The 12,751-nt window shown below is 36.9% G+C and overlaps 1 protein-coding gene across 1 annotated transcript; it reads left to right on the top strand.

The window, feature by feature from the left end:
• The first annotated feature begins 750 nt into the window (after positions 1-750).
• LOC103977277 (probable protein phosphatase 2C 60) lies at positions 751-12,224 on the top strand. The gene is made up of 5 exons (XM_009392744.2): positions 751-1,305; positions 1,569-1,972; positions 2,505-2,872; positions 6,712-6,948; positions 11,628-12,224. The coding sequence occupies exons 2-5, from the start codon at positions 1,657-1,659 to the stop codon at positions 11,895-11,897; spliced, it is 1,191 nt and encodes a 396-aa protein (XP_009391019.2). The 5' UTR covers positions 751-1,305; positions 1,569-1,656; the 3' UTR covers positions 11,898-12,224.
• The last annotated feature ends 527 nt before the right edge of the window (positions 12,225-12,751 follow it).

Raw genomic sequence — 12,751 nt, 5'->3', positions numbered from 1 at the left:
TATTTTTTTAATTAATATTTATATTTAGTATATTTATTAAAAATATAAATATTTAATTTAAATATTTATTATTTTATAAGTTTCTTTTTTATGGAGTTTGAAAAATATTAAAAATTTATTTTTAAAATGATTTTTTATTGATTTAAATATTTTTAATATTAATTATTTTTTAAATCACAAATAAAAAAATATTAATTCTTTGAATGGATTTAGGAATATAATGATATATTTTTTAATCCCTGCATCGTCCTGTAGGCGGACAGCCATCAGTTCCTCGATAATATTTAAATATCCAAAATCTTCTTGAATCTGAATCAAATATTTATTTTTCTATTAGTCTCCTCATAAAATCTAATCTAGTAAATAAAAAATTAAAATATAAAAATATTTTGCCAGTTAAGAGTAACAATACATCTCATTCTAATGTCTGAATCCAATCCAGAAAGATATGAATAATAATTCTAAAATTATTAGGATTCACTCATAAAATATTCTCACCAAAAAAACAAAAAAAAAAGGAATCGATGAGCTAAAATGTCTAACACCATCGAGTAATAGATAGATAGGTTTATTTGCAGAAAACTACAAATCCTTTTAGGGGTTATTTGACTATTCTCATGTCACCAAGGGGTGTATTTGCATGAAATAGTCATACGTACGCCTTATTGGGCTAAATTTAGCATTTGTAATCTCTTTAGGGACTATAGTACAAATATCTGCGGATGTGTACTCCCTACTCCTTCCCTCTCTCTCTCTCTCTCTCTCTTCTGGTCTGTTGGTGGAGCCCGTCGCCGCCGCTGTGCCTCGCTGGCGTTGGCCTCTCTCTTGTCGGTTTCTGAGGGGCTTTGTCTGCTAGTGGTGTCGGAGAGATTAAACGCCTTCTTTTCCTCCAAATCTCCTGCCTGGAAGCCAAACCCAACCTCACATCTTCCCACTTCTTCAATCCTTTTAAGAAGAATCGTCTCGTCATCTCCAGATCTGAGGTTGCCGCACAATTAATCGCCCAACCTAGACCTAAATAGCTGTTTTTGACCGCCCTTTCGTGTGCGACGCGTCGGATTTGAGGCGTTTCTGACGGGCGATTCTTTTCTGGGAATTATCCCGCTTCCGCTCGTGAGGCCGCGGTCGGCATGGATGAGAAGATGCGGTTGTCAGGATTGGTGAGAAGATCGCGTGGGTCGTTAGATCGTTTCTTTTCTTCGAGTTAGCGCACGAAAGGCTGATCCTGGACTTGGTTCTGTCTAATTTGGTGAGAGATTTTCTGTCGGCCGCGCCGTCGGGGGTTGAGTTGAATCTCGAGAGGAGGTAATCGATTTCTCTGATTTTAGATTTTTGCCTCTGAACTTGAGACCTATTGTACGAGCAAATTTCATGATCATATTTTGCTGACATAACGTACTAAAGTAGTCAAAGAGTGATTTTTTCGACCTCTTTGATTCTTGTTTGCAATAAAGTTTCCGACTTTATGAAGAAAGAAAAGTTGGATTTTTGATGGAGTCTCCTGCTGCTGCTTTCGAATCATTCTTATCTGGTAACTGATGCGATCTATGTGAATTCTCTTGATGCAGAGTCGGAAAAATTGGTTTCTTTCCCCTTTGTTGGATACTAACTGAATTAAAATAGATGTTAAGAAGGCGAGCTTGGATGAGATGAGGGATGCTAGCAGCATTGATGAACCTACTGAGGGCCTGCTGGCAGCCATCGGATCGGTCTGTCCACTCAGGCTCTGAGGTCGTAGGCCGGCAGGATGGGCTTCTGTGGTACAAGGACAGCGGACAACACACAAACGGTGAGTTCTCCATGGCCGTGGTCCAAGCAAACAACTTGCTTGAGGACCAGAGCCAGATCGAGTCTGGACCACTGAGCTTGCTTGATACCGGGCCATATGGTACCTTCGTGGGTGTGTATGATGGCCATGGAGGTCCAGAAACCTCCCGTTATATCAATGATCATCTCTTTCAGCATTTGAAAAGTAAGTTCTTAATTTCCAAACTGCATGCTTAGATCTTGGGGTTTAGGTTTGATTCATTTTTTTTAAGCTCGGTAACTTGGTGAATTGGTACATGAAGTTCACTAAGACAAAAAGTTATTTTGTTTTAAGAAACCATCTACCTTGCTACTTTTGAGTAACTGGTTGAATACAATTCAACTGGGATGATACTCTTGATTAAAGAACATGTTCTAATAATTGAATGGATGGACAGCTTTTAGACTTGGGAACCAGCTGTGAGATGTAACAAAGCTTTAGTTTGTAATTGGCAGCTCCGTGAAATGTTTTTTGCCCTTGCCTTTATTGTTCTTTATAGTACTGGACATCTTGCTCAGGTTTTGAATTTGATGTTATTGTTTGTTAGTGAAATTGTGTTGTTTCCGGGATTCCAGACCCTGAAATTGTGGTTTCTTTCTTTCACTTTGTTACAAATCCGAGATATAACACACCATATCTCAGCCCACAAATATTCTACTGTTCTTATACGTGTGTGTGATAAAAGACCTTTTGGCAGGATTTGCAGCTGAACAGCAGGCCATGTCAGCTGATGTAATAAGGAAGGCATATCAAGCTACAGAGGAAGGTTTTTTCTCTCTGGTTAACAAGCAATGGCCTATGACACCTCAGATTGCAGCTGTTGGCTCGTGCTGTCTGGTTGGTGTAATCTGTGGTAGTATGCTATATACAGCTAATCTTGGGGATTCCCGTGTTGTTCTTGGGAAACTTGTAAAAGCAACTGGAGAAGTTTTGGCTGTCCAGTTGTCAGCAGAGCATAATGCTGGAATTGAGTCTGTGAGACAGGAGTTGCATTCAATGCACCCAGAAGACAAGCAAATTGTTGTCTTAAAGCATAATGTCTGGCGTGTGAAGGGCCTTATCCAGGTGCTCAAACATAAAACTTATCGTCTTGTTAATTTACTGAAGAACGAGAAAACAAGTTTTAGACCACCTAGTATTTATGCTTCTTCAGATTTTCCATATCGAATGTCTAGAACAGGACCTTCTAATTCTTTAACTTGCATGCAGTTTACAAAGGGTCATGCATTTGAATTATTTTTCTTCGATCTGAAAAATGGTTGTTAATCCACTGGGAAAAAAGTAATTGTTAAGTAGCCAATCATGCTGGCCTGTAGGTTCTCCTCATCAAAGCATCAAATGAAATCCTTCCATAGAAGCAACTGGTGGATGCATGAAATTCTTTGTTTTAAATGGTTTGGCAGTACACGTTTATATATCGTTATTGTAATAATTTAGTATCTTAAAGAAGGAGATAACGAGTTTGTTTCAAAATGTTTTTGCTTGATTGCTTTGTTACTTGGTTGCCTTAAGGACTTCTCATGTTTAGGTGAACTGATACTCTTGGATATAACTTGAGACCAGAACATTATTTACTTGTAGATTAAGAGGGCTATATTTTGATTTGTGTTTCGAGCCATCTTTTCACCTATGAATATCGGGACATTGTCTTCTCTATTGACGGATAAGTTTTACGACCTGTTACCAGTATCTTCGATAATCATAGAAGCCAATCACTTGATGGAGGTTGTTCCGGTCTAAATATAAACATTTATCCTTCAAATGAATTTAAATTGATTTTTTCCTTTTCTTCAACCTTGAACAATTTAAAGCACATATTTTTTTCATCCATTATATAACTTAAAATTGCATCTGTAGCAAATTTACGAGTGCCATAAATTTGTAACTTCCTCTGGAAACCTGTTTTAAATTTTCAGTTGATCTCATTTATTTGTAGTCAGGATGCTTGAAGGCATTCAAAGGGTACATGAATAGACTTTGTCAAATAGTCTTTGCTGAACTTTCTGTCAAACCACTTTAGTTAACTTCATATCACTAGTCACCATCTTTTCTACTTGATGCATTGCTAATTTGAGAGGGTTGCATCTCATGAACTGTTGAATCAAAAATGAAAATTGCATTTAGCCTCTGTAAATGGAATGAGAAATGACTTGGTAGTTCTGCTTGCTTGAGGATATCACTCTTAATAGGAATTGGCAGATGGAAGATGGAAAAATATTTTTCTAATTCTCTTTTAGATGATGTCAAGACTTTCAAGTACTCTCAAATTATTAAATATTGATTTTTTTTTATTTATAATTATTTTTGGATAAATGAAGCTTAATTTTCTTAAACTTTTACTAATTTGAACAAATTATATTTATCCTTTTAGTTAGTTCAACCATGCTGACTCTTTTCTCTATCTTAGGTTGTTTGTTGTTAGTTTTTAATAAAATAGTTTTAAGTTTTGGCTGTTCAATTTAGCACCTACACGGCATTTGGGTCCACCTGTTTGGCTTGATATGGTTGGTTTCATTAGCAGCCCACTAGCTTTTGTCATTTTTGAATGTTTTCACCCAGATTTTGTCAAAATCATATAGAACTAGTCATGGAGGACTTTCTGTCAGTATGTTGTTTATTTTGGCCCTTATGTCCATCATTTTGGCGGACTTACCGCTTATCAAGATAGTTACTAATTTATTCAAGATTTATTTGCAATTTTCTCAATTCTACCATGTTTTGTTGGATTTTCTTCTTCATCCACCTTACTTTTAAGTTCGTTATGCACCCAATTTGTTTTATTTGTTTATAGCAATGATTTAAAAAACGCTAGGCGCCAAAAGGCGCTAAGGTCCAAAAACTCTTGAGGCGCTAGGCGCTCGTACGAGCGAAGCGAGACGCTAAAATATAAAAATATATAATATAATTAATAAATATAATTATTTAAAATTTTAAATTAAAATATGTTATTAAATTAAGAAAATCTAAGATACAAAATCACAATGTCACATTAACAAAAAGTTTCAAAATTCAAAACAATAAAATTTTATATCAAAGTCATTCATCATAATCAATATTATCGTCATTTTCACATAAATCATCTTCATTGAATCTTTTTTTGATGTCATTGGAGACTCTATTGAGTTGTTCTGTACACTTGTCATTTATCTTGAAACCTAGTAATAATTTCAAATAAATAAAAATTAACAGTATTAAAATCAAAATAATATATTATTAATCTATTAATAGTATTAAAAATTAATAATTTTAAATAAATTTAATAATATTAACAGTATACAGTATACTGTTAACAGTATACTGTATACTATTAACAGAAGGAGAAGAAGAAAGTGTAAAGGGGTGATGAGCCTGCTGATTGAGAAAAAAGGAAGCGGCAGCGGCAGTGGAGTGTAAGGAGGTAGCGGCAGTGGCAGCCGTGACAGCGGCAGCGACAACGGGAGCGGGAGTGGCGAGCAGGAGCGGGAGCGATGAGTAGCGGGAGGTGCGAGTGGCGACAGCGGCAGCGTTTGCGAGCAGCGACAGCGGCGAGCATCGATAGCGGGAGCAGGAGCAGGAGCGGCGAGCAGCGGGAGGCGCGAGTGGCGACAGCGGCAGTGTTTGCGAGCAGCGACAGCGGCGAGCAATGGCAGCAGGAGCAGGAGCAGGAGTGGGAGCAGAAGCGGTGAGTAGCGGGAGGCACGAGCGGCGACAACGGCAGCGTTTGCGAGTAGCAACAGCGACGAGCAGCGGGATTGGGATAGAGAGCGGCAACGAGGGTTAGGGTTGGGTTGTCACTGATATCGGTTTTAGTTGGTTCGATTGAACCAACTAACCATCGGAGACTGAACCAGGACCAAACCAGACCTAAAATCCTGGTTCGGTCGCCTTGGTTAACCCAGGCGCTCGCCCGAAGCGCCCAACACCTGGGCTCGGGCGAGCGCCTAGGCAGCACCTCTTTGAAGGGCGCCACCTGGAAGATTAGCGAGGCGCTCGGGTCTTGCCTCGCCTTGCCCGAGCGCCTAGGCAAGCGCCCGAGCGCCTTTTTAAATCGCTGGTTTGAAGACAATCGTCCTTGTCAATTTTCAAGTATGCAAATTTTATCTCATCAAAGGTTTCATAACAAACTGCAAGTGACTATGTAATCGATGGTCTGCTTTCTTTTTATGGTTACAAATCTTGACAAACTGGAATATCAGAAGATGCATGTTTTATTATACTTTTTTTTCATGTAGAGAAAAATATTGAATGGCGTAAATTGATTTTTCCCACAAAACTGTGTTGAAAATACAGGTAGTGTTGATCACTGCTATTAATTTTCCCATATATTATACTTTGCATCATTCATAGAGTACAAATTGTAATTCAAAAGTAGCTGTGATCTATAAAAAAAAGAATCCAGATAGCACATTATGCCTTGTTTAGTTAAAATTTTCATTCTAATAGAAACTTGATCTGAAACTGCTGAAACCAAAACTTGGTGGTCTTGACTGGAACTGAAGGAAACTAAGTTCTATACCCTTGGTAGGCCCTTCTTACATTTTTGCAAATTTTGCTTTAACAGACATATAAGGGAACATGTGATGTGTGATTATCAAATGCTAGTCCACTGTAGATAGCCCAATTTCAAATCTTTGCTCACTAAATACCTGCTCTATACCTTGAGGTTCACCACCATCACATTAATAATCATCTTCATGCACCCCTTAAGTTGTTTAAATGAATGTTCCAACCATGGTACATTATTTATGTATCTATTGCTTCTTACTGATTCTTAATATTTAGTCTAACTGGCATATCTATTGCAAATTACAGATTCTTTATATATTAATATTTAGTCTCACTTATTCATTTATAAAGAACAATATCTAGATTTAGCTTCTTGTATCTTTGTGGCTTATTACTAATCAAATACATCTATCTTGCAGGTCTCTAGGTCGATTGGTGATGTATACCTAAAGAAGGCAGAATTTAACCGGGAACCACTATATGCGAAGTTTCGACTTCGTGAACCTTTCAAAAAACCCATACTCAGCTCAGAGCCATCGATTTCTGTGCAACTGCTGCAACCACAAGATCAGTTTCTTATATTTGCGTCTGATGGCCTCTGGGAGCATCTTAGCAACCAAGAAGCAGTGGATATTGTTCATAATGGTCCTCACAGTGTATGTTTTCTATCTTTATACTATTTTATCATTTTTTTAATAGAGTCCATAAGTGGCCATTGTTTTTCTAATACAAAATAAAATCATTTTAAGTAATGAATTTTTCTCTTTCTATTTCATTTTGGAAAATTAAGTGATGCATTTTATGATTCAAGTTATTGAGTTTACACATAGAATCAAATTAGAAAGTGGTTGGACATGTAAGGTTGGGAAATGTGTTAAACAATTCAATAGAGACAAGGAGTTGTCCCAACCTTGGATAAATTTGCATATGATCCTTGGCCTGAAAATCTGACTTGTGCAAGCAGCTAAGAATTGATGCATAAATATTATGGGAAGAGCAAGTTTGCCATATCAGCTAATCTAAATCCAGTTTGGCCAACCCAGATTAATATTCACCAAGGCTGATTTGCTTTTTTGGCTTCTCAGTCCTACCACTACAGATAAGTCAGACTTGGACAAAATTGGCTAATCCATGCTGGAATTGTGAATTGGACAGAGGTCTTCTGGATGAATTTTATTAGTTAGGGAATCTTTTGCAAATGTTATAAGTAGTTACTAAGATTGCCCAAGGAGAATACAAAAGGTTTCCAGATAAAAGGAAAATGAAAAATCTTAGGTTTGATTAAAGATTAAAAAGAAAAAAGAAGTATTCAATTTGATTGAAGATTTTATCTCTAAAAGGAAGTTCTTTCACAAAGAAGGAGGCCTATCGATGATATCGAAAAAACTTAAAGAAATATATTCTTGAAGAAGAAAAAATGGCATGATTGATATATTTTGACTTATTAAATGCAATTTTCTTTATTGTATTCTTCATGATATTTGTATTTTTCTTTTTATCTTATACTTGGGGGGTCTTGAAAAGCGGAAATGGGACCGTTACTAGAACATGATAGATTGCTGAATAAATGGAAGATATATCTTTTCTCACATTATGTATGTGTGGGTTGTTTGAGATTACATTCTCTTTATCAACGATATGATTCTATTGAGTCCCTTTTTTAGTTGGAGTGAGTCGGGTAGTTATCATTTTTCAATTTTATTTTATTTAAAACTTTATGTTCTCCGTTTAACAACTATTGAATCCTAGAAAAAAAAAAAAAACTCTTTGCTCCTTCCATGCACATGGGGTCAATAAATTTATGGCAAATTTTTAACTAAAGTATTTATGAAAGAGTTCAAGATTTGAAGGTTAAGTTGAAGAGTTAGTTAGCTATTTGCACTAGATAATGTCAAAAACTCTAAAGTGGACAAAGATCATGGCAACTATGAATAACTTCAAAGGCATTGAAGTTTTATATCAAGTTGCATTGTCTAATAACTAAAGAATGACATGCAAATTTAGACATTGATGCTATGAGGTTGTTGGTGTTTTCAGAATACATGGATGAGATATTTGAGAACATCATGCTCTCAAATCTTATTTTCTTTTGCCTGTTTGAACTTGCAGGGTAGATGTTGAAACCTGAAACCTTTCTTATGCCATCTTCCATACGTAGCAGTAAAAAAAAAGGTTCCTTCCTGTTTTTTTGACAGTGATAGATTGACAAACACAAATCTCCAACATTGTTGATTGATAGTATGGATATCTCATTCTGAACCTTTTATCCCAATTTGTAGGTTCTTTAAAGAAGCTTTGGTATGTACTCAAGGATATGTTCTTTTGATGCAAAAGCTATCCTTTTGATCCACGTTTGGATTGAATATTTAGTTCAACCATATTTGAGGGCCTGCATAAAATAAAAAGTTAATAATGCTTAAGCCAGAGAAAGTGGATCCATCTCATACAAACTTTATTTTGTTTATCATCAAGCCATGCAAATTAGTTGATTTATTGTCATATCCAAGGCATAAAATCTCAGCCTGGAACCAATTCAAGTCAACATGTGATAATACCAATTATCGACCAGATTAATATAGTACCAGTAACAACGAACATGTGCTGGTATGGTTCAATACTGGTCGACATCCTATTAAATTATACATTTCTTGTCTCAATAATGAATCAAAATATAGTTCTTAGTCATTACAAATCGCATATCAAAATCACATGTACAAAAAATTTCCACAAGTCCATAAAGATAGCACATGATATATATTCGATGATATGTATATTTATAAATGCTGAAACATGGGTGCAAGGCATACCATATAAGTCCTAATCCTCATGTAATACCAAAATGAATGTTGTGGTGCTCAAGAGGTGGTCGTGGCCCAATATCGAGGTCATAATTTTGTAAAACCAACTCATAATACTCATGAAGGTGTTAGCTAGCTTGGTTGGTAAGGATCTTGATAGTTTATCGCAAAGTCCTGGACTCAAATCCCGCCTTTGCCACTTACCCTTTTCAAAAAACTCATGATACTCATAACTTTTGGTGTCAATATACCATGTGCCAATTCTGGATTGAGAAGTGATCATTAAATGGCAGGTTGGTGCCTACACCATTGTTACAGTTGGTACTCCTGCACTCTTGCTTGTGTATATTGTATGAGCTGTAACTCCAATAATGGTTGTTAAGCTCCAGAACAGTATAACTGCCATGAACATGTTGCAGTTGTGGGTCTAAGCCATACAAAACCTTGGACTTGGTAAATTGCGATCAATTGTATGTTGGTACGAGGGCTATAACCATTGGAAAGTCCTATCTGCCTTGATATATGTTTCTGATCATCTCCTTGATGTCATCAACTATCTTTTGCCACCTGAGCTCATAAAACTAGATTTAGACCAGTCACTCAATCTCAAACATAACCTTGAGTGCAGTCTTTCTCTTAAATGGATGATTAACTGTGCCTTGTGTCAATGTCTTCATCAACATTGGAATGTCACTAATGTCCATTATCAAACCCATAGATGTGCAGCACATGGTGTCCAGAAAAGATGCAAATGTGTGTCCATCAGTTGTTAAATGACCCTCCTGAAATAAATGTCAGTTATCACTATCTAAACTATGACTTTCTCCAATCTCAACTCCATCAGATTGCATCATGAATCTGATCTGATGTATTGATGGACTTGTGGAAGATAGTGTTCCGATTGTTATTTTCTGAAGCTACTTTGATATTATTTCCCAATTAATATTAAAAACAGTATTTAAAATGAGAGTTAAAAACCTAAATCTATCATAGATCCTCAGAAGTCCAGATGGTGTTCAATGCATCTAGCCTACATTTAGAGGAATCTTTGTTAGATCGGCATATATATATATATATATATATATATATATATATATATATATATATATATATATATATATATATATATATATATATATATATATATATATATATATATATATATGTTGATTAGATCCACATGTCCTTAGGTTAGTTATGCAAGGATTTAGGCCTAATCTACTGAGTCTTAGACTAATCTGTGTGGAACTAGCTTAGATATATGTGGGTATGGAGTGGAATTTGTGAGCGCTTAGGTAGAACCACATCGATCTGGATGGTTTTTGTGGATCTTAGCTGGATATGCAATCTAACCTATGTTCACCAATCTTCAGTGGAGATTTCGAATTTAGGGTTAGATTTACACCAATCTTCGTTGGAGATTTTGATCTTGAGCAAATGAGTGCAAATCTTGGCCAAGTCTCTTCCAACCTAGCGAGGATCCTCACAAGGCCAACATGTGGTGCCAGCATAGATTCAAATAGATCTATGCAAAATATGCATAGAACTGCCCTTAATAGAACAATGCAAGCATGAAACTAGAAACTTAAGCCATCAAGCAAAATACCACTCTTAAGGAAGAAAATTAAGCAAATGAACATGGTGCCAAGCTTTAAATTTGCTTTAATAGGGAGACACTAAATTCCTTCCCAAGAAATACATCTTGTAGCAAGGAGGTAAAAGGCTTTAAATTTAAGCAGTTCGAGAAATTTGATGCTAAAAGGGAGAAACCTGGAGAAAAAAATAAAGAAAAATAGAAGAGAGGAAACAAGCTCCTGATGGAGAAAAAGGTAAGAGGAAAAGGGGAATCAGATGAGAAGAGTGGTTTCTGATGAGGAGGTTTTAGGCATTGAGCAATATACCTGGGGTAACAACTTGATATATATACTCCAGTATGAACTTGGACCGAGCAATTTCATCTGATTCATGTACTGTCTCATGGTTGGACCGGTATATACCAGGCATTATGGTCTGATCCAACCAAAACTTCAGATGTTGGTCATATCTGGGAAATACAGAAATTGTACTTGGAGTATGTAATGATGGTACCATTCTTCTCGCATTTGACTCGGAGATCTTTGTTGGCCCACAAAATGGGTCAGTGAATTTTGAAGTAAATGCCATACTATATCAGCATTCTTGGTTTTAACATAAAACTTAGGCAGCGCATTTGCATGTCTCAGTAGGTGCCATGGTTTCACAGTGATGGGTTAGTTGACCCACAAAATGGGTCAGTGAATTTTGAAGTAAATGCATATTATATCAGCATTCTTGGTTTTAACATAAAACTTAGGCAGCGCATTTGCATGTCTCAGTAGGTGCCATGGTTTCACAGTGATGGGTTAGTTGGCCCACAAAATGGGTCAGTGAATTTTAAGTAAATGCATATTATATCAGCATTCTTGGTTTTAACATAAAACTTCGGCAGCGCATTTGCATGTCTCAGTAGTTGCCATGGTTTCACAGTGATGGGTTAGTTTCATATCTATGAACTGCAGGGGAGTGCTCGGCGTCTAATCAAAGCTGCACTTCAGGAAGCAGCCAAGAAGAGGGAAATGAGATACTCTGACCTCAAGAAGATCGATCGTGGGGTTCGTCGTCATTTCCATGATGACATCACCGTGATCGTTGTGTTCCTCGATGACAATCTTGTTAGCAGGGCCAGCTCACACAGAGGCCCGACTTTGTCTGTAAGAGGGGGTGGGTTTGCCCCTGCTCCTAACTCTCTTGCCCCCTGTACGACGCCCTCCGAGCCCCGTGCCTCATGATCCAGTCAGGCCACTCCTTGTTATCTTGTGTACTAAATTAAAGCTTCAAGACCACTTCCATGATCATGTCCTCGGTGACTGAAATGGTGGACACAACTGATTTATATCTGTTCTATTATGTGCGCCTAGTGCAGAAATTACCTCCTTTTGTATCATGCTGTTTTCTAATTCTGTCGCCACAGGTGCCAAGGTTGTCTACCATATATCTCTTTATTCTCTGAATGACTTATTGGCTTTGGTTGTTGCTTGAACTTGTTGGATGCCCAACCCATTGATGTTGTGTTATTGTAAAAGGTTTTATGCAGAAAATAACCCCTTTTGTTATCATGCACAGTCATTCTCTGTTTCTCTCTCTAGCCATGTGGGTTATTGATGCAAACTTGCCTGGCTGTGCAGTGTTTCTTGTCCTCGACAATTTCTTGGATTAGGTTGTCATGGATTTCTGGATGTGCATTCCATTACATTCTTTTTCTCTTATTGATAATGTTGTGGAGTTCATCCCAAAAGTTGCTTCTTTAAATGGACTAATCCACTTACGGCTTTGTTCTGTTTGGTGACATGACATCTGCACCTGTACATATAATGAGCAATATATATAGCCACACACATTGAATCATCCTTCCATATAAAATCCCTACATCAACTTATGCCTCAATCAATCTCCAGGCTCTTCAAAATTTGCAGCACATCATGTTTTTTGACACCAAAACTTTTTGTTCTTTTCTGGCATTTTGATTTCACCCACAGTAACTTTTATATGATGCATCTGAGATCTCATGTTAATGCTTTCTCATGATGCATCTCTGGATTATTCTGGAAATGATAAATGCAAGTCATACCAATGTTCAACAAAT

This window comes from Musa acuminata, chromosome BXJ2-3 (genome assembly GCF_036884655.1).
Source record: "Musa acuminata AAA Group cultivar baxijiao chromosome BXJ2-3, Cavendish_Baxijiao_AAA, whole genome shotgun sequence".
In the NCBI taxonomy this organism is placed as follows: domain Eukaryota; kingdom Viridiplantae; phylum Streptophyta; class Magnoliopsida; order Zingiberales; family Musaceae; genus Musa; species Musa acuminata.
The sequence above is the reverse complement of the archived record's forward strand: the minus strand, read 5'-3'. Positions and strand labels throughout refer to the sequence as shown.